Raw genomic sequence first — 19903 nt, forward strand, 5'->3', positions numbered from 1 at the left:
AAACCTTATAGGACTAATTTTATAATTTTGCCGACATTTTAATTCCCACCTAATTAATTCATAATTCCAAGTTTTATCGTGGATCCTTAGTTTAACCTTAGTGTGTGTGTTGACTGCAAGTGGAAGTGGAAGAACGGGGTTTGGGTTATTATTCAGACTTACAAATGGGTGTTGGGGGGTACTGTGACTCACCAGTCACCGACTTTATTTCACCCCTTTCAAGATGGACTAAATTCGAGAAGGAACAATGTTTGATGATCAGATGATTGATTAAGGTTCTTGTTCTTTACCAAAACACACGCATATATATATATATATATATCAATATATCATATTGAGAGAGAGAGAGAGTAAATGTTTATGATGATGGTGGTGTGGCATATATAAATAAATAAAAAAGAAAAGAAGTAATTATTATTTAATCCATATGGAGTGTTTACAGCGCTTTATATGTACCACTCATCCTCATAATTATTGGTGCCAAATTATTAAAATTGGGGGTGACATGAATAAGTCATGTAGGGTTTGAGGGGAGTTTTCTTTTCCAATGATTGAACATTGTGTTTGTGTTGGTGTGTGTGTATGCATGTTTGCTGGAGTGGAGCACATTTTCTACTCTACTCATTAATTCAAGCTGGTTGTAGAATAAACATTAGTTGGGACCAGACCACACCCCTTTCAGGGACCAAATATATATCATATATTCTGTCTCTCTCATATGTATCATCATTCTCTCTCTCTCTCTCTCTCTCTCTCTCTCTCTATATATATATATATATGTAGTATAAATGTGTATGTATATGTATACTCTGTCTCTCTCTCATATTAATGTACATGTATATATGTGTGTGTGCTAGAGATATCAGAGAGAAGATAAGGATAGAGAGATTGTGTGTGGTCAGAGGCAGGTGATGATATTAATAATCATGTATGATATGGCATAATATCCATCCCTTTGATGCTCAATTGGACCCACCTCATCACCCTCTGCTTTTAATTATAATAATTATTTCTAATTTGTAATTCTTGAAATCCAAATGTATGTTTTCACTATAAAACTCTCTCCTCTCTTCATCCTTTTACTTCTTAATACAAACTTCATTTTGTTAGAATAAAACAGGAAAAAGCTGTTTTAACACCCATCACACTCACTATAACTTTCTCAACTACTGTATATAAATAGATATTCCGCACAAGAAATTTCTAATCCTCACAAGTATGGGAAGTAAATAATAAAAATACAGATGGATACCTTTTGTTACACCCCAAGCTGTAAACAGATAGAGAATGGTCTTCTGTACAAAAAGCTGAACTAAAATGGATGAAACCACATGGCTTTCATTGGCAGCAGCACTCCAATTCCTCATCTCAGGACAACTTTCAACTTGCTCTCCACTTGTTCCCGCACTTTCCACTGTACCATAATTTCATCATTTTCCAGTGATCATTTAAATAATTGTCAGCCAGAAAAAGCTTGTGAAAACATTTAATCACGTCTTTCTTTGGTAATATAGTATACCTGTAAATCATTAATCTCCTCATCAGTGAGTGAACGCTCCATCGACCTATATGCTATCCTATAACAGTGACTCGTCATTCCTTTCTTGTTGGTGAAGTTATCGATCAATTTCACCTGTGCATATGGAAATTTGTTAAAAAACTCAATATTAAGAGAAAAAGGTCCCATTATTTTAAAAGTCTTGTTGGTTAAGAAAATGTAAGGTGGTAGCTACACAGCTTTCATAGATGAAAATGGGCACTGCATAACAAGTATAGGATAGATCGAAAAAGATATCGACAAGTATATCAACTCATTCTAAAGTTGAGTTGCCAACAGCTCAATGCAATTATAAACATCTCATTCATACTTCTCCAACAGTCTTGTAATGAGAATATCAAATGAACACTACCTCTTCGACAAGATCTCCAGCAATACCCCTCACAACTTCACAGAGGTTGTTTTCGGTGAATGAATCACTTATCCAGAAACTCATGTCCTTATAGCATGGAGGATACTGCAAAAGTTTGCCAATAATGTGAGTACCTGCCGCTATTCTTTCAGTCTTCAATAAATATTTAGATAAGTATAAACTGATAAGAGTATTTCTAGGAAATGTCAATTCATACCTTCGAAAATGGTTTAAACTTAACCCCAAGCTGGCCTTTGGAGAACTACATAAAGATTAAGGTAACATCTCAGGTCCTGAAGATTTGTTAAATATACAATACAGCTGATTATAAGTACATTTAAAGAGCATCATACTTGTGAAGTAAACCGCTCGTCCATCGTCCAGAAAAGACGAATATCTGGAATGTCAAATAAAACCATTGCTAATCGTTCCAGTCCAAGCCCAAATGCCCAAGCAACATTGTCCATCCTACCACTTCTCTTTAATATTTCTTGCTCCATCACTCCACATCCTAACACTTCTAACCATTTCTCCTGAAATAAAGTTCATAGTTTATCAAAATCAGAGGAATTGAAGATGTGTCTTTGGGGAAAGAAAAAGGAGGTCATTGCAATCAATATTTGTAATTAATAAGAAAGATACCTGAAAAAATATTTCCAGTTCAAATGAGGGACTGGTGAATGGAAAATAAGTGTCAATCCAACGCATTTCCACGCCACCTGTAAGTTTTTTAAAACTTAAAGGATGAGGTTTAAATAGATCAAAAGCGTAAAAGCCCTATTAATAATATTAAATCAAGTCAACAGTTTTGAGGACACACTAAGACATGAGATCTAGTAACAGTTGAGAGCTCTGCTGTGAAACCTCGTTTCCTGTCACATGCAGGAATATTTCCAAAACTTCGATCTTAAGTGCTTCAGTGTCAATTGCTTGGTTCCAGCAAATCAATGCATGGTTCTTTTTGCATTCTTCTTTATGTACGTTCCTATGTTTCTTAGTTTTCCTTTCAAAGAAGTGTGAGTGTTTTTAAGAGTTACCATATTAAATAAATTAAAAGCATGTCACGTCATTACCAATTAGTGGATTAACTGAGCAGATTAACAGCTGGCCTTTCAACATAGTAGAAAGACTGGTATTTTGCATCACCAAGATAAAATATGGATTGTTATCTCCTTGTTTTGGCAGTGATACAGACAAAGGAATATTCAAAAACGTACCAAATAAATGGCGTGCCAAACCCTCAAGACATTTTTTTAGATCCTCGGCTGCATATGATGTAGCATCAGTACCAGATGATTCCCAGTCAGCTGGAGTAAAAACACGTACTCCTTCCATCTGTTCATTATGCACAAAAACATCTTTAGAAGAACTCAAGCAACAAAACAGCGGAACTGATCAGAACAACACACCAATAAGAACCTGATGGAATACAGGGTAGTGAGTAGAGTCAATAGAATCTCTGCGATAAACATCTCCAGTGACAAGAAAATGAGTATGGCCTTCACTAAGTAACTCAGCTTGATGTGCACTTGTATGACACCTCAGGACAGTTTGAGAATCCACATAATATGTGTCATTGTAACTCCTGCTTACATGATCAGCAGGCACCAATACATCATCAAAGTTCTGAAAGAACAGAATACAACATCATTCAGATTTTCCAGAAATTCCAAGCTGTATGGTTTAAAGATGAGTATGGTTCACAAAATATCTGATGGAAAACTGAAGAATAAGAATATACGTCTAGCCATTTTTGCAGATTTTCCAGAAATTCCAAGCTGTTGGCTTAAAGCTGAGTATTGCTCTAAGGTTTCAAGAGTTGGTAGGTTCTTAAAGTAAGAATTTGATTTAATGTCACTGGACATGAAATTTGATACTCATTAAAGGTTTATGATGTGTTTAACATTTCTGTTAAAAAGAGGCATGGATCAAAAGAGAAGCCAACAACTACAAAGTTTCAGAGAATGGAGTGATTGTCAAGCATAAAGCAATAACAAGATCACAAAGAAACACTCTACCAAACAGAAATTTAAAAACTTTAAATACCATGAACGAAGGGACGCACCGCTTTAACAGAAACTATTGGGCACAAATTGTCAAACTTGTCAAATTTGGTGGGGTAGTTGGTGTCAAAATAGTCATAGATTGCATTCTTTAGTATGCCAAGAGGATGCTGATCCCTCCTATGAAGCTGCATTCCCAGCTTTGAGAAAATTGAATCCGGAACATTGTTTGTTGGGTCATCCTTCACTATCTCTGTACAGATATATGATCAATCATCACAAATACATGACAAACAATTTAAAAACAATAGTGTATGCTATACCATTATCCGACTCAGTATGGCCTAACAAAAAGAAGAAGAGCAGAAACTGTCCTAAAGCACATCATAAACTCTACTAAATGACATTAACAAATACAAGATATAAAGCAATCATGTTTCATGGTGATTAAATTACCGGATGAACACAAACACACAACTACTCACACCATGATCATACGATAATGACGTAATAAAGTACCTTTAGAGGGACACCATACTCGCACATATCAAGTCAAGATTACAGGAAGATAAAGATTTGCATTAATAAATCCAAGAATCACAAAAAAGAATGACAAAGGTTTTCTTTGTGTAAAGAAAATCAACCAAACAATACTAAAACAGTGAAAAAAATTCACATCCAGGACCAATTCCCAGAGAGTTAGGTTCTGATAACATGTATGTATGTGTGTGTGTGTGCACACTTTTAATTTGACAACAGAGGGCTCTGTAACATAGTATGCGCCTGACCATGATCCAGATAATGCGGTATATTATGTCAAATGAACAGGTGAGAAAGTAAATTTTTTTCAATAACATAACGCCTTGGTCGAGAAAAGGGTAGCCACTGACATTCTAGTTAAGTCAAAACCCAGTTCAGAACAATTCTTCACGACCTTTGAATCTCTACGGCTTGAAAGCGACCAAAGATTAATCATAACAGACAGACCGATCAAGATTCTCATTACATTGGAAAAAGAAAACTCAAGAACCATAAAACAAGAATCAAGATTCACATTCCAGGCCAAAAATTGACCCAAGAACCTAAAGAACAACCAAGATTTTAGCACTGGGAGGCAAATAGTGAAGCGAGTCAAGTATAAAACCACATTAGGTAATATAGAAGTTACCCTCTCTCGAAATCTTGAGGCCTCCAAGTTCAACAAGTGAGGAGGCCACCGGGTGCCTCCACTTCTTGTGGGCGTGAGATTGGACAGCCGCGGAAGAGGTGGAGATAGATGAAAAGCGTAAGCAAAAGGCCAGGGTGCTCCTCTGGAGGAAGAGGGAAGGCTTTGAGAAAATGGTGGCGTTTGCGAATGATATTGCCATGGGAACTAGGCTGCTCTGTGGCTGTGGGAAAGGGAAGTGGGGGAATTTAGATTTAGTTGGGATTTTTTTTGGATAAGAGCTTTATTTATGGGCCTTTGTTGTAGCCCAACAACAATGTACGTCACAAGTCAAACGTAGTGGCCCATGTATTTTCTCACATTTTTCTTTAAATTATTGTGTCGGACCTTTTTTTGGCGAACTCTTACAGATATATATATAGATAGTTGAAAATGGAGACGTGCAACAACAAATACAAAACAATAGAAGAGTTTATTTCTAGTACTTTGATAATAAACAATAAATACTTTGACTGAACTTAAATTTTCAAAATATAAAATTTTAAATTTAATATTTTTTATATTTTATTTTCTTTAACTATAAGTGCATATAATAAGTGTGGCAACAAAATATTAAAATAAAATAACATGACAACAAAAAAAATAAATAGAGGATGAAAAAAGAAAAGACCTTACATAAGGAATGGGACAAATGAGTCGGGGGAGAAAATACGATGTCAAATAAAGAAGACGTTGGATATTAAGACATTATGGTTTTAAGTATTAATTCTGTCAATATACTAAGGTAAGCACCATGATACTTTTAAAGAACCTCATTAATACAGATACCATAGTTATAGACAACTGAAGCTACCAAGTCATTCCTACATACAGAAATTGAACTGAATTTCCAAGACTGAACAAGCGGAATAATCTGTAATGCTGCTATATGGTATAAAAATTTGAGCGCAAAGCAGAGCAGGTTTTGCTATCACTTGTATAATGCTTCCATTGTATCCTTGAGGCGTTGAACATCTGCACCAATGACTTCACTCGCCTTTTTACCATTTTGAAAGAAGTGCAATGTAGGCTGCATCCACAGAAGAGCATGCTCAGCAAAGAATATAATATGCAAAGAAAAGGAAAAGATCACCATGCACATTTTACAGATACCCACTACCAACTGTACAACAGCATGAACTCAGAAAGAGAGAAAAGAAAAATCCAAAATAAAAGCATCCATAAACAGAAATAATATTTTTGGCATCAAAGGTCTTGTGTAACTGACAGAATATTTAGGAATTCAAAGATGTTTACCACTGAGGTAAACTTATTGCTTTCAAAAGGCACATCATAAAGTTCAAGTAAGAAATTAAAAAACTCCAAAAGCTACTCTCCTCATCCTTCACAGTTGCTTAACAGACGCTAAAACAAGCAGAAACACCATACTTGTCAAGTTACATGATGCATCATTGATCATACATGTTAGTGTACCCAAATTTCCAAAATTTGGGGACGTCATCCAAATTGACGGTTACATACTTTTCCAATAAGTATTCGGTGCACTTCAACTTTTATAAATCATCAAATATACCGGATAACAGTACAAATACAAGAATAAGAAGAGAATGGTCTTACCACAGCATGGATATTTAGCTTGCTCAATGCACTTCCTAGCCCTTCCTGCACATGCAAAAGTTCAATAATGTAGGATGCTGTCACCATGAGTTGAGAAATGCGCCGTGAGAACTACAAAAAGTGATAGTTTTGGTGCGTATTTCACCTTATCGATGTCTATTTTATATGTGGTCACGTGGGGGTATTTCTCACTCAGCTGCCCGATTATAGGGGACAACAATCTGCCTGCAGATGATTTAAGTGGGGCAATTTCATACAATTTCGAGATAAGAACCATTTAATATTAAGGTAGGAATCAGAAGCAGAACCAGAGACTGTTGATAGCAAAACTTACAGGGGCCGCACCAAACTGCAGTGAAGTAGAATATTGCAGGCAAAGATTCATCTATATACCAGAATCCAGTCAAAACGCAAGCATCAATTCATGCTAACTTAAGACAACATGAGAAGAAAAGGCTTAGTCATGTAGGATATATTAAGAAGATGCATTTCTTTTGCAAGTATACCTTGAACCTTGCGAAGTGAATCATTAAACTGCTCTTCTGACTCAATGGACACAACGTTTGATGGATCTGTAATCGAAAGCCACATTGATGGCAATATTGAAGGCATGAAGAATAAAAAATTACAATCGTATCATAAATATCAATTAAAGCAAAGAAAGCCATCTAATTCCAGAAGTGGGCAGTCATTGAGGATTAAAATCACACGACTTGTTAATTTGAAACAAAAATAATTATAGATTGATCATCAGTAAATTGAGAATCTTAGTTTCAAATAGACGAATTGCACTCACTCCATTACATCTAAAATATCATTCTGAATCCATATATGCCAAAAATGTTTACACGTAAGACTTGTGGACAAATCAGATTATTATCATGGTTGGAAAGAGGGAAAGACCTGCAGAGGGTGGAGAGGAGAAGCTCCGGGAGTGATTTAGGTGGAGATGGGAGTGAAACTTGGTAGCGGGGGCGGGTGTAATAAAAAGTGGGGGGGTAGCGACGTCGGCGAGGATTAGAGAGGAGCAGGAAGCGGCGAGGGCGGAGGAGAGAATGAGATGGTCGCTGATTGAAGAGAGAGAGCGACATGAGGGGGCTGTACCGCTAACTAAACGACGTAGCATTGCGCTCGCTCCTCTCATTTCGGCTTCTGCAACTGAAATAAGGGTTTTGGTTTTGGAGAGATTGGGGGTTTTATTGAATTCGGAATGAATTGGAGAATCCCTTAAGCCCACAAGTGGAAATGGGCATTGAAAGTGGGCCTAATTATGGGCTTAGGGGAAAAAGAGGAGTATATGGAATGGAGCCGACCCACTTACAAGTTTTAAAATCATTTTAAAACAAAAATGATTGATAAATAAAAAAAAATTATAAGGAATATTAATTCCAAAGCTTATTGCGTATGGAGAAAAATAAATAGTAACAGGCAGGTAGCAACAATCTGGTGCAGCTGCTCACCTGCCTATTCACCTGCCCATCTCTCAACAATGTAGGGGTATGGCAGACTAATTACATAGTAGAAAGTTATATGAATTGTTGAGCGAGTGTAGTATGGAGGGTGGAGCATCAATCAATCAATTCCAATTCCAATTCCAATTCCACTCCTCAAAATTAAATTGCTTTTTTGGTGTGTATGATGAAGTGGAAACCAAGTCATAGTTGCAATGACCAAAGTGGTTTTATTATGACATTGACTGCCCACTCACTACGCACCACATCACTCCCACAATTCCCCTATAATTTTATCTCTATATATATTAATGTTAGCTCTGCTCCTAAAACAAAACAAACCATGTAATGCCAAAAAGGATACCATAATTCAGCTATATATATATACATAACTTAGCCAAACGTGCGTATTGCCCATCAATTTTAGTCGCAAACCAACCACCTAAAACATTAACCCAATCTTACTCCAAATATTTAGCTCCTCTGTTTTCTTTTAGACCTAAATTTTTGCAAGAAGAATCAAAATGTCTCCTCATAATTCAAACTATTTTGATGCAGTTAAGGATTATCAAAGCCACTTGATTTTCAGACACATTCATGGTGTTGTACATTGGGTTGGATTCGTGGGTTCGTGAATTCGTAATTCAATATGCATTCATATTTGATATAAATTTGAGGTCTTCCAACTTAATGTTGAAATTAGAATTCTCTAAGATAAATACTATCTAATAGAGTTTGTAGTCTCTCAAATATATATTTGTATATTAACTCCTATTATGAATAAGGTTATGTACACCTATAAATAGGATATATAATTGTGATCAAAGATACACAAAAACGCTATAAGTGTGATAGAATAGATGAGTTGATCACATATACCCTCCTAAAGATACTTGCTTCAAATAGTCTCTCTATTTTTCTCTCTACGATCTTTATTGAAACATCACCATAGACTCTTTGAATGTAAGATATAAGCGAGTGAGTTACTTTAGTAGTAATCCACTAAGACGAGCAAGATGTGTTTGTTGTTTGTATAAAATTTGAAGCAATATCCAATGTGGGGAATCTTAAAAATGTTCGTGGGATGGTTTTCAAAACAACGAGAAAGTAAACATGTTTGTGATTCAATAAAAGTATAGACTTGTAAACAAGCTAGATTTATGTACGTGGATCGACATACTTCTATTACTACAGATTTGATTGATTCACGATTTTAATGTGATTATATATATATAATCATTCAAGTGTAATTTGTTGGGATAACCTAACAACCCGTCCTCTTATTGTATTTTCACTCCTATTTTTTTTAAAAAAAGATGGTGTCGAGATTTATTACAGCAAGAACATGACATTATTTATGATTAAAATATAAGAATTGAGGGGTCTCATGCTTGGAACTTATTAAGAATATTATGATTTGTTTTATTGCATGGAATAAAGCACGTAAGTAAAGTAATAATTGCAAAAAGGAGAGAAATTAGAAGGAGTGGTGAATAAGAAGGAATCATCTCATCATCATCAAATTAATTAACAAAGTTGTACCGAATCCGGAACAACTTAGTGCGACTTTTTGTGATGGGCAGTTGAAAAGCCAATACTGATGCAGATGATTTGATTTTGAATTTTTATATTTGGTGGAGATCAAATTAAATAAATAATACTCTAAAACACAAATAATTTATAATGTTAAAAGAGAGATGAGGTTAGAGTTGGGGACTTGGTTTCCAAGGGATGATTGGGTCCCACCGTTACCATTATTGTTGTGTATATAAAGATAAATGTTATGAGAAGGTTAATTCCAAAAAAATAAAAAGAGAAGGGTAATTGGGATGTTGAATTAGAAAATTGGTCAATGCGACGGCTGCCGTGTCTGCCACTCCCAACCCAAACAACGTTTTCCCATATAAATATCCAAAAATGCCCTCATGAGTTTTCTATTTGAATTCCCTCAAAACTTCCAACTTTGAAAAATTCAATTCTCAAAAATCATAATTGTATTTTATTGGAAATAAAATAGTAGGTATTAAATTTCAATATTTAAATAATATGAAAAAATGGTAATGTTGAAGATATAAAATTAGGTGACAAGTTGTTTTCATGATTGCATTGGTTGTAAGGAAGACACAAAATTCAGCAATACTAATAATACTGCTTTTATTCATAAAAGCATACATATTATATATTGTTTGTTTTGTTATTTCTTCTTCTTGCTAAAGACTCTGTGGTGTGGTTTGTTGAATAATTTTCTCACAAACCCTACTACTACTACTCCTCTTTTACCAAATCCATGCAGTACAAGAGTAGTACAAATCCCATTTTCGTAATTTCCACGCTGCCACCCACCTAAATTTTCTCTCTCCCGCACTATACTCTTTGCTTCTTACAAATCCCTTGTCTTGCCTTCCCTCCTTTCTCGCACCCACAGATTTCTCTCTCTCTCCCTCCCTCTCCATCTACAATGGATTAACAACTATCCATTTTTTCCCTTTTCTTTCTTTCTTTCCTTTCCCACAAATTCAATTACAATTACATTTCTACGTATTTATCTCCCTGTTTATTATCTCTTTTGCCTCTTTTATTGTTAGAGGCAGTCGGGGGTTTTAGGATGGCGCTGAGTATGAGGGCCCTGCAGTTAACTGCGCCTGCCCGAAAAGCTTCCGGTCATTCCTCCGAGGAGGAGAGATTGCTCACCGCCAATCACCAACATAATTCTGGCAACTTGCGCAGAATTCAGGTGGGCGTCACCGGGATGACATGTGCGGCCTGCTCGAATTCCGTCGAATCGGCCCTCAGGGCTCTAAACGGCGTCGTCAAAGCCTCCGTCGCTTTGCTTCAGAATAAGGCTGACGTCACCTTTGATCCCACCTTAGTTAAGGTCTGGTCAAACGCTTTTTCTTCAGCTTTCTTTTTCTTTTTTTCTTTTCTAGATTTCTCCCTCCTACTCGTGTAATGCATTATGTGCGTATGAATGTAGATTACACGTCTTTTGCGTGCTAATTCACAGGTGGACAGTGTTATTATAGGTATCAATTTGCTGTAGTGATAATATTTAATATCTCCATGGACAAGCCTAATTGGAAGATGAGCTGGAGGCAACATGTTATTGTTCCCTATTTCAATTTTTTATTTCATTTTTTCCTTTCCATGTAACTTTCTCATCCTAATTTCCGTTGTTAAGGCATTGTTTTTGTCTATGTTTATCTATTTTTCTCTTCACTTATGGTTTAGCTTTCTGGGTGATGTTAGTTCTGGCTAAATGGGTTTCATCTTGCTTGGTGCAACTTATTGTTTGAGTTGGTCTTTTAGTAGTATTTTCCAAACGCACAACTCATATACACTTTTTGATGTACCTAAGCTGCTGTCTAATTGCTGAGTATTGATTCAGCTGCACCACTACCAATCGCGATTTTGTTTCCATCGAATGTGAGATTGTAGTTGAAATTATAGCTGTGCGGTCAAGCTTCCAAGTTTAATATCTATGCCTCATTCATATCCAGGATCTTCATGTCTGTTGTGATTCTTTACTGCACTCCCTTCCACTGTATTAATTAATTGGAAGGATTCAACAATTTTGCTGGCATCCTGAGCGGGACATCTTTATGGTTCTTGATTTTTCAGCAAGTTGCCCTGTTTTTGTTTCAGGATGAAGACATTAGAAATGCAATAGAAGATATTGGATTCGAGGCAGAACTTCTATCCGAACCAAGTACTTTTCATTCTAAGCCAACTGGGACCTTAATAGGTCAGTTCACAATAGGAGGAATGACATGTGCCGCATGTGTAAATTCTGTAGAAGGGATTCTAAGAAAGCTACCAGGCGTGCGAAAAGCTGTAGTTGGCTTGGCTACATCTTTGGGGGAGGTTGAATACGACCCAACTGTTATCAGTAAAGATGGTATAATCAATGCAATAGAAGATGCTGGTTTTGAAGCTTCATTTGTGCAGAGTAACGAGCAGGATAAGCTTGTGCTAGGGGTTACTGGCATTGCAAGTGAAATGGATATACAGATGTTAGAAGGAAGTCTTTGCATCTTGAAGGGTGTGAGGCAATTTTATTTCGATCGGGCGTCTAAAGAATTAGAAATTCATTTTGATCCGGAGCTTCTTAGTTCAAGAGCATTAGTTGAGGAGATTGAAAGTAGTAGCTACGGGAAACTGAAGTTACTTGTGAAGAACCCTTATACTAGAATGGCTTCCAAAGATCTAGAAGAGTCTTCGAACATGTTTCGGCTATTTGCAGCAAGCTTGTTTCTCAGTGTAAGTTACTCTTTTTTGCGCTTTGATACTTTTATCCTTTTTGACCTTAAACATTGGTTAGTTCTGGTATCTTGGTGTTATTTGGAAGCAAATCTGCATATTTAATGCTGCAGAATTTCGTATGTATATAATTGCAGCTGAGATACAAGTTCCATGGGACTTCTTTTTGTTAGTTAATTGAAAAGAGTTTCTTGATCGTCAAAAACAATAAATTATCTGATGCTGTGCTATCCCCTTTACCAATGAAATATTGTCTTATGAGGATTTCCTTTACTCATGAAATATTCTCTGTTAACTCTTATTCGCTGGCTTCAGGTTTCAGTCCTTTTTATGCAAGTCATATGTCCTCTTATACCTCTGTTACATTCTTTACTACTTTGGCGTTGCGGTCCACTCCAAATGGGTGATTGGCTGAATTGGGCTTTGGCCACTGTGGTTCAATTTGTTATTGGCAAGCGTTTCTATGTTGCAGCTGGCAGGGCACTCAAAAATGGTTCGACTAACATGGATGTCCTGGTTGTATTAGGAACTTCAGCTTCATATTTCTACTCAGTGTCGGCATTATTATATGGTGCGATAACTGGGTTTTGGTCTCCAACATACTTTGAAGCAAGTGCTATGCTAATTACATTTGTACTTTTGGGTAAGTACTTGGAAAGCCTTGCAAAGGGGAAGACATCAGATGCTATCAAAAAGCTCGTGGAGCTTGCTCCTGCTACCGCGATATTGCTTATAAAAGACAATGGTACGTGTTCCAGACTTCTTTCTCACGCACTACTAAAAGTATAAGGGAGTTAATGAGAGTTTTGGCTCATTGAAACCAGCTGATTGTTGGTGTCAAGATTGTGCTGAGTTAAGACACTTGAACATTGCAGGTGGAAAAGTTGTAGGAGAAAGAGAAATTGATGCTTTGTTGATTCAGCCTGGTGACATATTGAAGGTACTACCAGGCACAAAAGTTCCTACCGATGGTTTAGTTGTATGGGGTTCAAGTTATGTAAATGAGAGTATGGTTACTGGTGAATCTTCTCCTGTGCTGAAAGAAGTCAATTCTTCAGTTGTCGGAGGTACAATAAATTTGCATGGTTCGCTTCACATACAAGCCAACAAAGTAGGCTCTAACACAGTTTTAAGCCAGATTATATCTCTGGTTGAGACGGCACAGATGTCTAAAGCCCCCATCCAAAAGTTTGCCGACTTTGTAAGTGCTATCTTTTCCCAATTTATCATGTTCTGGTTTGTGCTTTTGATCTTGAACACATCCGAAAAGACGATTTAAAGAAAAGAGGAGGGAGAAAGGGAAAAAAGAAGAGAGAAAATATGTCTGACCTTCATTGTTAGAAAGGTAATCTTGGTACTTCTGCCTGCCTCGCTCGGTAGGGCAGAACTTTTAGTTGGATGGAGGATTATATAGAGTGACAATAATGAAAAACTGCTAGAGAAGCTTGTTATGTTAATAGAATACAGATTGACAGAGAATGTCATTACATAGTAGCAATAAATACTGTCTGATTTGTCATTGGCATCCATGTTATTCTCCTGGCTTTATGAATTTTGGCATCTCAATTTTATATTTCTGTCCTGGCTCCATATTTGATGCTAAATTAGCGTCTTCATGTTGGTTGGCAACTTCTCACCTACAGGTTGCAAGCATTTTTGTCCCTGCAGTTGTAACAGTTGGATTGTTGACATTAATGGGATGGTAAGGTTGCTATAGCAAATTCTTAATATCTTTTCTACAATTAATCTTAAGAGAGCAAGATCTTGGCCATTTATTCAATTTTATTAATGTTTCTTTTATCAATTTGCAGGTATCTTGCTGGGATTCTCGGAGGTTACCCTGAGGAGTGGCTCCCAGAAAATGGCAATTATTTTGTTTTTTCCCTTATGTTTGCAATATCAGTTGTTGTGGTTGCATGTCCATGTGCACTGGGATTGGCCACCCCAACTGCTGTCATGGTTGCAACAGGGGTTGGAGCTAACAATGGTGTGCTTATAAAAGGAGGAGATGCATTAGAGAAGGCACAGAAGGTCAAGTATGTCATATTTGATAAGACTGGAACATTAACCCAGGGAAAAGCCACAGTTACTACAGCAAAAGTTTTTTCAGGCATGGAGCGCGGTGAATTTCTTACATTAGTAGCTTCAGCAGAGGTAAAAAGATTTAGCACCAAATGAATCTAATTTATGCTTCATCATCTTCTTGTTCTGCAGCTATTTTGCAAATCATTTTTGTGATTGCCTCTTGCATAGAACCCTTTTTCTTCCCTTTTTTCCCGACTGTTCTGTTTGGGTAGAACCTGATGATACCAAAAATTGAAGGGAGAAAAGTGAAAACAACCAACATGAGTATTGTGCAGAACATGATATCACAGTTGCCTTATATCATTGCTTTGCGTCAGGCTAGCAATCTGCTAGTGATTGGGAAGTGAATTCCACTGTTGAGAGCCGCTCAGCCACAATGTCCATAAAATTTGTATCTGAACTGATAGAGCTTCTTTTTTTTGACACAGGCTAGCAGTGAGCACCCACTGGCCAAAGCAATACTTGAATATGCGCGCCATTTCCATTACTTTGATGATCCTTCCACTACAAAGGATGCCCATATCAATGGGCAGGAATCTAAGTCCTTTGGATGGCTACTTGATGTATCGGATTTTTCTGCATTGCCTGGGCAAGGTGTGCAGTGCTTTATAGACGGGAAAAAGATTTTGGTGAGTATTTACCCCAGTTCTAGATATCTTTACTCTTAGGAGAGAGAATGGTTTAGAATGTTAGTGGAATTTTGTCACTTTTTATGCTGACCAATGTTGAATCTCTTTAATAGGTTGGTAACCGGAAGCTGATGTCTGAAAATAGGGTTGCTATCCCAGACGAAGTGGAAAATTTTGTTGTACAGTTGGAAGAAAGTGCCAAAACTGGAATTCTAGTGTCCCATGATAATGATTTAATTGGTGTTCTGGGTGTATCAGATCCACTAAAGAGGGAAGCTGGTGTTGTTATAGAGGGCCTCATAAAAATGGGTGTCAATCCTGTTATGGTTACTGGTGATAATTGGAGAACAGCCAATGCTGTTGCAAAGGAGGTTATTATCTTCCCTTGTTTCTTTCTGCCTTCTTTTGAATGAACTTTTAATGCATTAGAAAATCCTGAATGATTTTTCTTTTCATTATAAAATGACTTAATGCCATGCTATCTCTTGGCGCACCTCATGGCACCCCTTTGTTTTTGTTGGCATGTCCAGCAATTATTTTACAGGACACAAATATTTTTGTATGACAATTGAGGAGTATTTAACGCCTTTCACAATCTGGATGAGACAATTCATTGATTTCCCTCTAAATTCTCTGTTGCTGTGCAGGTTGGCATTACAGATGTACGGGCAGAAGTGATGCCTGCAGGGAAAGCTGATGTTATTCGGTCATTCCAGAAAGATGGAAGTGTAGTTGCAATGGTGGGGGATGGTATTAATGATTCTCCTGCCTTGGCTGCAGCAGATGTAGGCATGGCAATTGGGGCGGGAACAGACATTGCAATAGAAGCTGCTGACTATGTGCTGATGAGAAGCAACTTAGAAGATGTGATCACTGCTATCGATCTCTCTAGAAAGACGTTCTCTCGTATTCGATGGAATTATGTGTTTGCCAGTGCTTATAATATTGTTTCTATCCCGATTGCTGCTGGAGTTCTGTTCCCACAGCTGAAAGTGAAATTGCCACCCTGGGTAGCTGGTGCATGCATGGCTATGTCATCTGTAACAGTTGTTTGCTCTTCTCTGCTTCTGAGGAGATATAGGAAACCAAGGCTTACCACTCTACTGGAAATCACTGTTGATAGAAGTTAGAATGAAATAGGTGGGAAAAAGAAATAAGAGGTGGGGATGTACTGCTAGAAGTTAGCTTCTTAGAGAGCTACGAACTGGAGGAATTCATGACAGTGTCTATATCAGGGATGCTTGGTCCCAGTTTGGCGCAACCATTTTTTGTTTGTTTGTTTGGAAAGTTTACCACTCCTCCACTGTATGGTCTTAAGCTTGTATGACTGAACACGGCCACGGGGGTTTTGTGTTCCCTGACGTGTTTAAGTGTAAATATCACTTGGTGTTGTACAGCGTATAGGTTTGTCCTTTTTATGAGCTTAGGTAGCTGCCTCGCTCTCTTCATTTTATTTAACAGTTTCAGATGAAGATGTCAAGTAAAATGAGTGAGTGTCTAGTTGGGCATTGGGCTCAATTTTTTCATTAATTTGTTGTTATTATCTGGTGTAACTTTTGGATTGGTTGTTGTAATTGTTAGATATGGGAAGTTTCCCCACATCACACCACACTGCTCATCTTTCTTCTATTAAGCAAGTATTTGGATGTTTGCACCCCCTTTTTTGAAATACTGTACACAAATATTGAAGATTTTAATTGCGAACCTTCATTGTTCACACCGGACTCAAGCACTATGTTTGTTTTTATTTTCAAGTTATTTTTCAAATAAGTTAAAATATATCCAATGTTTGTCATCATTTAAAAACACATTATTTAGGTGTTTTTAACTGTTTTAGTATAAAAACATACATATATATATATACACACATATATATAAATATATATTAAAAATACATGATTTAACAATGAATAGTAATTTTTGTCTCCCAAAACACTACATTAAATATATAATATTTATTTTAAATTATTTCCAAAAATAAATCCAAACATACCTACTATTTCTAACACACACTTATTTATCTTTATTTTTCTCTCTCTATCTCCACAAAATACAATAAAATACTCAAAAAACGAATCCAAACATTATCAAGGCTTCCTCCCACTCCCCGTCCCGTCCTTCTCACCAATTGTAGTTTTTCAAACAACGAAAGGTGTATTTGTAATTAAGATAATTTTCAGGAAAAATTGTTGTAATTTAAAAAAAAAAAAAGAAAAGAAAGAAAGAAAGAGAAAAAGAGAATGATAGTAACAAAGCCTTGATTTTCTTAATTACATGTTACAGTACATATGCATTTGTGCAGTGTCTCCAGAGACACTGTATTAGTTTGAAATAATGATTCCACCAAATTCGTGAGGTAACAAGGTTTTGAATGAGAATGGGTCAAGTCAAAACATATATACTTACTTCATCCATTACCAGTCAACCCCTTATTCAAAAGTCATCAAACATTTAGAGTTAGAGTTACGTACTCATCTTACATTCCTATATAAATATAAATATAATATATATTTTTATTTTTGAATTATACTATTATATTTTTTAATTTAAAAATTAATGTACATGTCATCACATATTGACGTAATATACACCAATTTGTGATATTAAAATATAATAAAAAAATCCATAATATTATTGAACCTAAAAGGAAAACACTAAAATCGTAAAATGTGAACATAAAATCATGGGAGTCAAAAGATCAATGGAGCTTCATGCTGTTGTGCTTTACTTTTTCAATTTCTTGCCTTTCTTTTTCTGAATCTTTAATTTCTTGTTTTACTGTTTGAATCGACATATGTATATATATACGAGTTTGGTTGAGAGGTTTAATTACTTGAATTTGTGTCAGTGTTGGAAGCATATAGTGCTTGTCATTCCTTAATTAATGTGCAATGCACTTTGATTCGGATTCGCGGTCGAGGTTGAGGTTTCACCTAAATAAAGTGTGGAACCTGAGAAAGAGAAAGGAAAAATCATTAGAGTTGTAATAAATGTATTTGATCATAAATGAAATGTAATGTTAAATGTGTTTAGTTGGCAGGGGTATGTAGCAAGATCTCCAGCTAAGAGGTGTTAGAAGATGAAGAAGCTATATTAGGTAGGGGGTTTATAAGAGAAGAGATGGACGCGAATCCCTATGAAATGAGGTATTTTGCATTTTAATCAAGAGTATTTATATGTTTTGACAAAACACTGAAAGTGCTTTCATTTTCATGAGACTGGTCAATAACATATACAAGTTGGAATTGGGAAGCAAAGATTAACAACAGAAATAAGATGTTGTTTGTGTTGAAAGGGATGATGAAAAGAGGGTGGTTTGCACGTCTCTATCTGCCTCATTAGATTAATATCATGATCATGAATGTGTATGTGTATGTTGGGGGTTCTTAATTTTGTTCAAAGTCAGTGCTCTCACTCTTTTTGACCCTTAATCAACGGTTTATATATGTCGTCGTCACCTCACTCACATCATCATTTTAATTTTAGTCTACACATATTAATTAATCTATATATTATACATTAATGTATGATCAAACCAGGTGGATAGATCAATGAAAAAGAGATGTACGTACGTACATCAGATCATATGTACATAGCTTCCTCTGCAAGCTAATTAATTAATGTAGGTAGTTGCTAGGAAATGAAGGGAATAGGGATGGAATTGTAGAGGTATGGATATTTGGATTAAAGACTTGGCAACATTCATCATTTATTGGAGCAGCGATTGCGTTCACATCCTCTACTAATTAAGACCCCACCTACCACATCAATTTGCTGCTTTAACAATAGCCTAAGTAATTTCCACTTTCCGGGAACTATCTCATTTCTATACCATACCTCACTACTCATTAATATACTATCTGTGTTCCACATTGACACGTCGTCATATCATGAGAAAGATCAACCCAACAACTCAAACTCATGAATAATTAATTCGCTGTATATATATATCCTCTCTCTCTCTCTCTCTCTCTCTATATATATATATATATATCATACATTGACAACTAGCGAAAATTAAAGCTCCATCCGAGCGAGTGATCAGTTTCTACTCCTAACATGCAAAGTTTTGATGATTATTGTTGGGTCCAAAACTACCACGAAACCATCAACACCTGCATACCCCAATTACCCTTTGATTCCCCTAACATGCCCACCGCTGCAGCTGGTGACGCCATCTCTAGCCCCAGAATTTCTTCCTTCTCCACCAATGCCTGCACTGCTTCATTCCCTCCTAAATCCACCCTCGGAAAATCCATCAGAAGGCGGTCCCGAGCTTCAAAGAAAGCGCCGACCACTCTCCTCAAAGCCAACGCCAACAATTTTCGGGCCCTTGTTCAACAGTTTACGGGCTGCCACAGTGCACCTCCTGCATTCTCCAGTCATTGTAAGGGCCCCATCAATTTGAATTTCGCGCAGTACAGTGCTTCCAACCCTGAGAAATATTCGTATGATCAGGCTCAGCGTCAAGAGTTCCGGCAGCAAGAAGATCAAAGTTTCTTCTCATTTGGCGCCCACAGTATTGCTGCCGCTGCTGCTGTTTCCACTACAACCACCACTACTGCCGATGACCACGAATTCTTTGTTTCATCAACAGTCAATTATTACAACCCTAGACGGGATCCGCTGACTTTAGATGATTTTGACATAGACAAGATTTCGTTGCAAGAGCTGTCCGGAGTAGCAGCTGGAGAATATTGTTCAGGATCAAGGAACGACGAGTTTTGGAGATACTAAGATTAAGGTGCTAGTAGCTAGATTACGAGCAGGTGAGATATCATCAAGT

At 36.7% G+C, this 19903-nt stretch overlaps 4 protein-coding genes across 4 annotated transcripts; 2 read left to right on the top strand and 2 right to left on the bottom strand.

Moving 5' to 3' along the window:
* On the bottom strand, window positions 1149–5334 carry LOC105175891 (phenylalanine--tRNA ligase, chloroplastic/mitochondrial). The gene is made up of 10 exons (XM_011098530.2): window positions 5082–5334; window positions 3976–4166; window positions 3330–3536; window positions 3128–3245; window positions 2553–2629; window positions 2264–2443; window positions 2128–2172; window positions 1911–2015; window positions 1520–1633; window positions 1149–1414 (listed from the first exon to the last, which is right to left on the bottom strand). The coding sequence occupies exons 1-10, from the start codon at window positions 5278–5280 to the stop codon at window positions 1364–1366; spliced, it is 1287 nt and encodes a 428-aa protein (XP_011096832.1). The 5' UTR covers window positions 5281–5334; the 3' UTR covers window positions 1149–1363.
* Window positions 5795–7871, bottom strand: LOC105175892 (thioredoxin O2, mitochondrial). The gene is made up of 6 exons (XM_011098531.2): window positions 7599–7871; window positions 7202–7267; window positions 7030–7080; window positions 6841–6920; window positions 6696–6740; window positions 5795–6147 (listed from the first exon to the last, which is right to left on the bottom strand). Exons 1-6 carry the CDS (start codon window positions 7837–7839, stop codon window positions 6049–6051), a joined length of 582 nt encoding a protein of 193 aa, XP_011096833.1. The 5' UTR covers window positions 7840–7871; the 3' UTR covers window positions 5795–6048.
* Window positions 10519–16733, top strand: LOC105175894 (copper-transporting ATPase RAN1). Its single transcript, XM_011098532.2, has 9 exons — window positions 10519–11021; window positions 11789–12403; window positions 12719–13148; window positions 13279–13604; window positions 14047–14105; window positions 14215–14557; window positions 14917–15117; window positions 15231–15488; window positions 15765–16733. The coding sequence occupies exons 1-9, from the start codon at window positions 10752–10754 to the stop codon at window positions 16245–16247; spliced, it is 2985 nt and encodes a 994-aa protein (XP_011096834.1). The 5' UTR covers window positions 10519–10751; the 3' UTR covers window positions 16248–16733.
* LOC105175955 (VQ motif-containing protein 22) lies at window positions 19107–19903 on the top strand (the record flags this gene model as incomplete). The annotated part of the gene is given in 1 exon segment (XM_011098600.2): window positions 19107–19903. A coding segment is annotated over 1 exon segment (678 nt). The 5' UTR covers window positions 19107–19176.

The sequence above is a fragment of the Sesamum indicum genome, linkage group LG12 (genome assembly GCF_000512975.1).
Source record: "Sesamum indicum cultivar Zhongzhi No. 13 linkage group LG12, S_indicum_v1.0, whole genome shotgun sequence".
Taxonomy (NCBI): Eukaryota; Viridiplantae; Streptophyta; class Magnoliopsida; order Lamiales; family Pedaliaceae; genus Sesamum; species Sesamum indicum.

Bases quoted from the DNA above. Each gene is read 5' to 3' on its own strand.
- LOC105175891 (XM_011098530.2), bottom strand. From the start codon at position 5,280: ATGGCAATATCATTCGCAAACGCCACCATTTTCTCAAAGCCTTCCCTC. The intron at 3,537-3,975 runs GTGCGTCCCTTC...CTGTTCTTTCAG, and splicing joins CAATAGTTTCTGTTAAAGCG to AACTTTGATGATGTATTGGT. The intron at 2,016-2,127 runs GTATGAATTGAC...AAACTTTTGCAG, and splicing joins AGTTTAAACCATTTTCGAAG to TATCCTCCATGCTATAAGGA.
- LOC105175892 (XM_011098531.2), bottom strand. From the start codon at position 7,839: ATGAGAGGAGCGAGCGCAATGCTACGTCGTTTAGTTAGCGGTACAGCC. The intron at 7,081-7,201 runs GTATACTTGCAA...TCTGGTATATAG, and splicing joins TTCACTTCGCAAGGTTCAAG to ATGAATCTTTGCCTGCAATA. The intron at 6,921-7,029 runs GTAAGTTTTGCT...AATCATCTGCAG, and splicing joins TGCAGTTTGGTGCGGCCCCT to GCAGATTGTTGTCCCCTATA.
- LOC105175894 (XM_011098532.2), top strand. From the start codon at position 10,752: ATGGCGCTGAGTATGAGGGCCCTGCAGTTAACTGCGCCTGCCCGAAAA. The intron at 12,404-12,718 runs GTAAGTTACTCT...CGCTGGCTTCAG, and splicing joins CAGCAAGCTTGTTTCTCAGT to GTTTCAGTCCTTTTTATGCA. The intron at 14,558-14,916 runs GTAAAAAGATTT...TTTTTGACACAG, and splicing joins CATTAGTAGCTTCAGCAGAG to GCTAGCAGTGAGCACCCACT.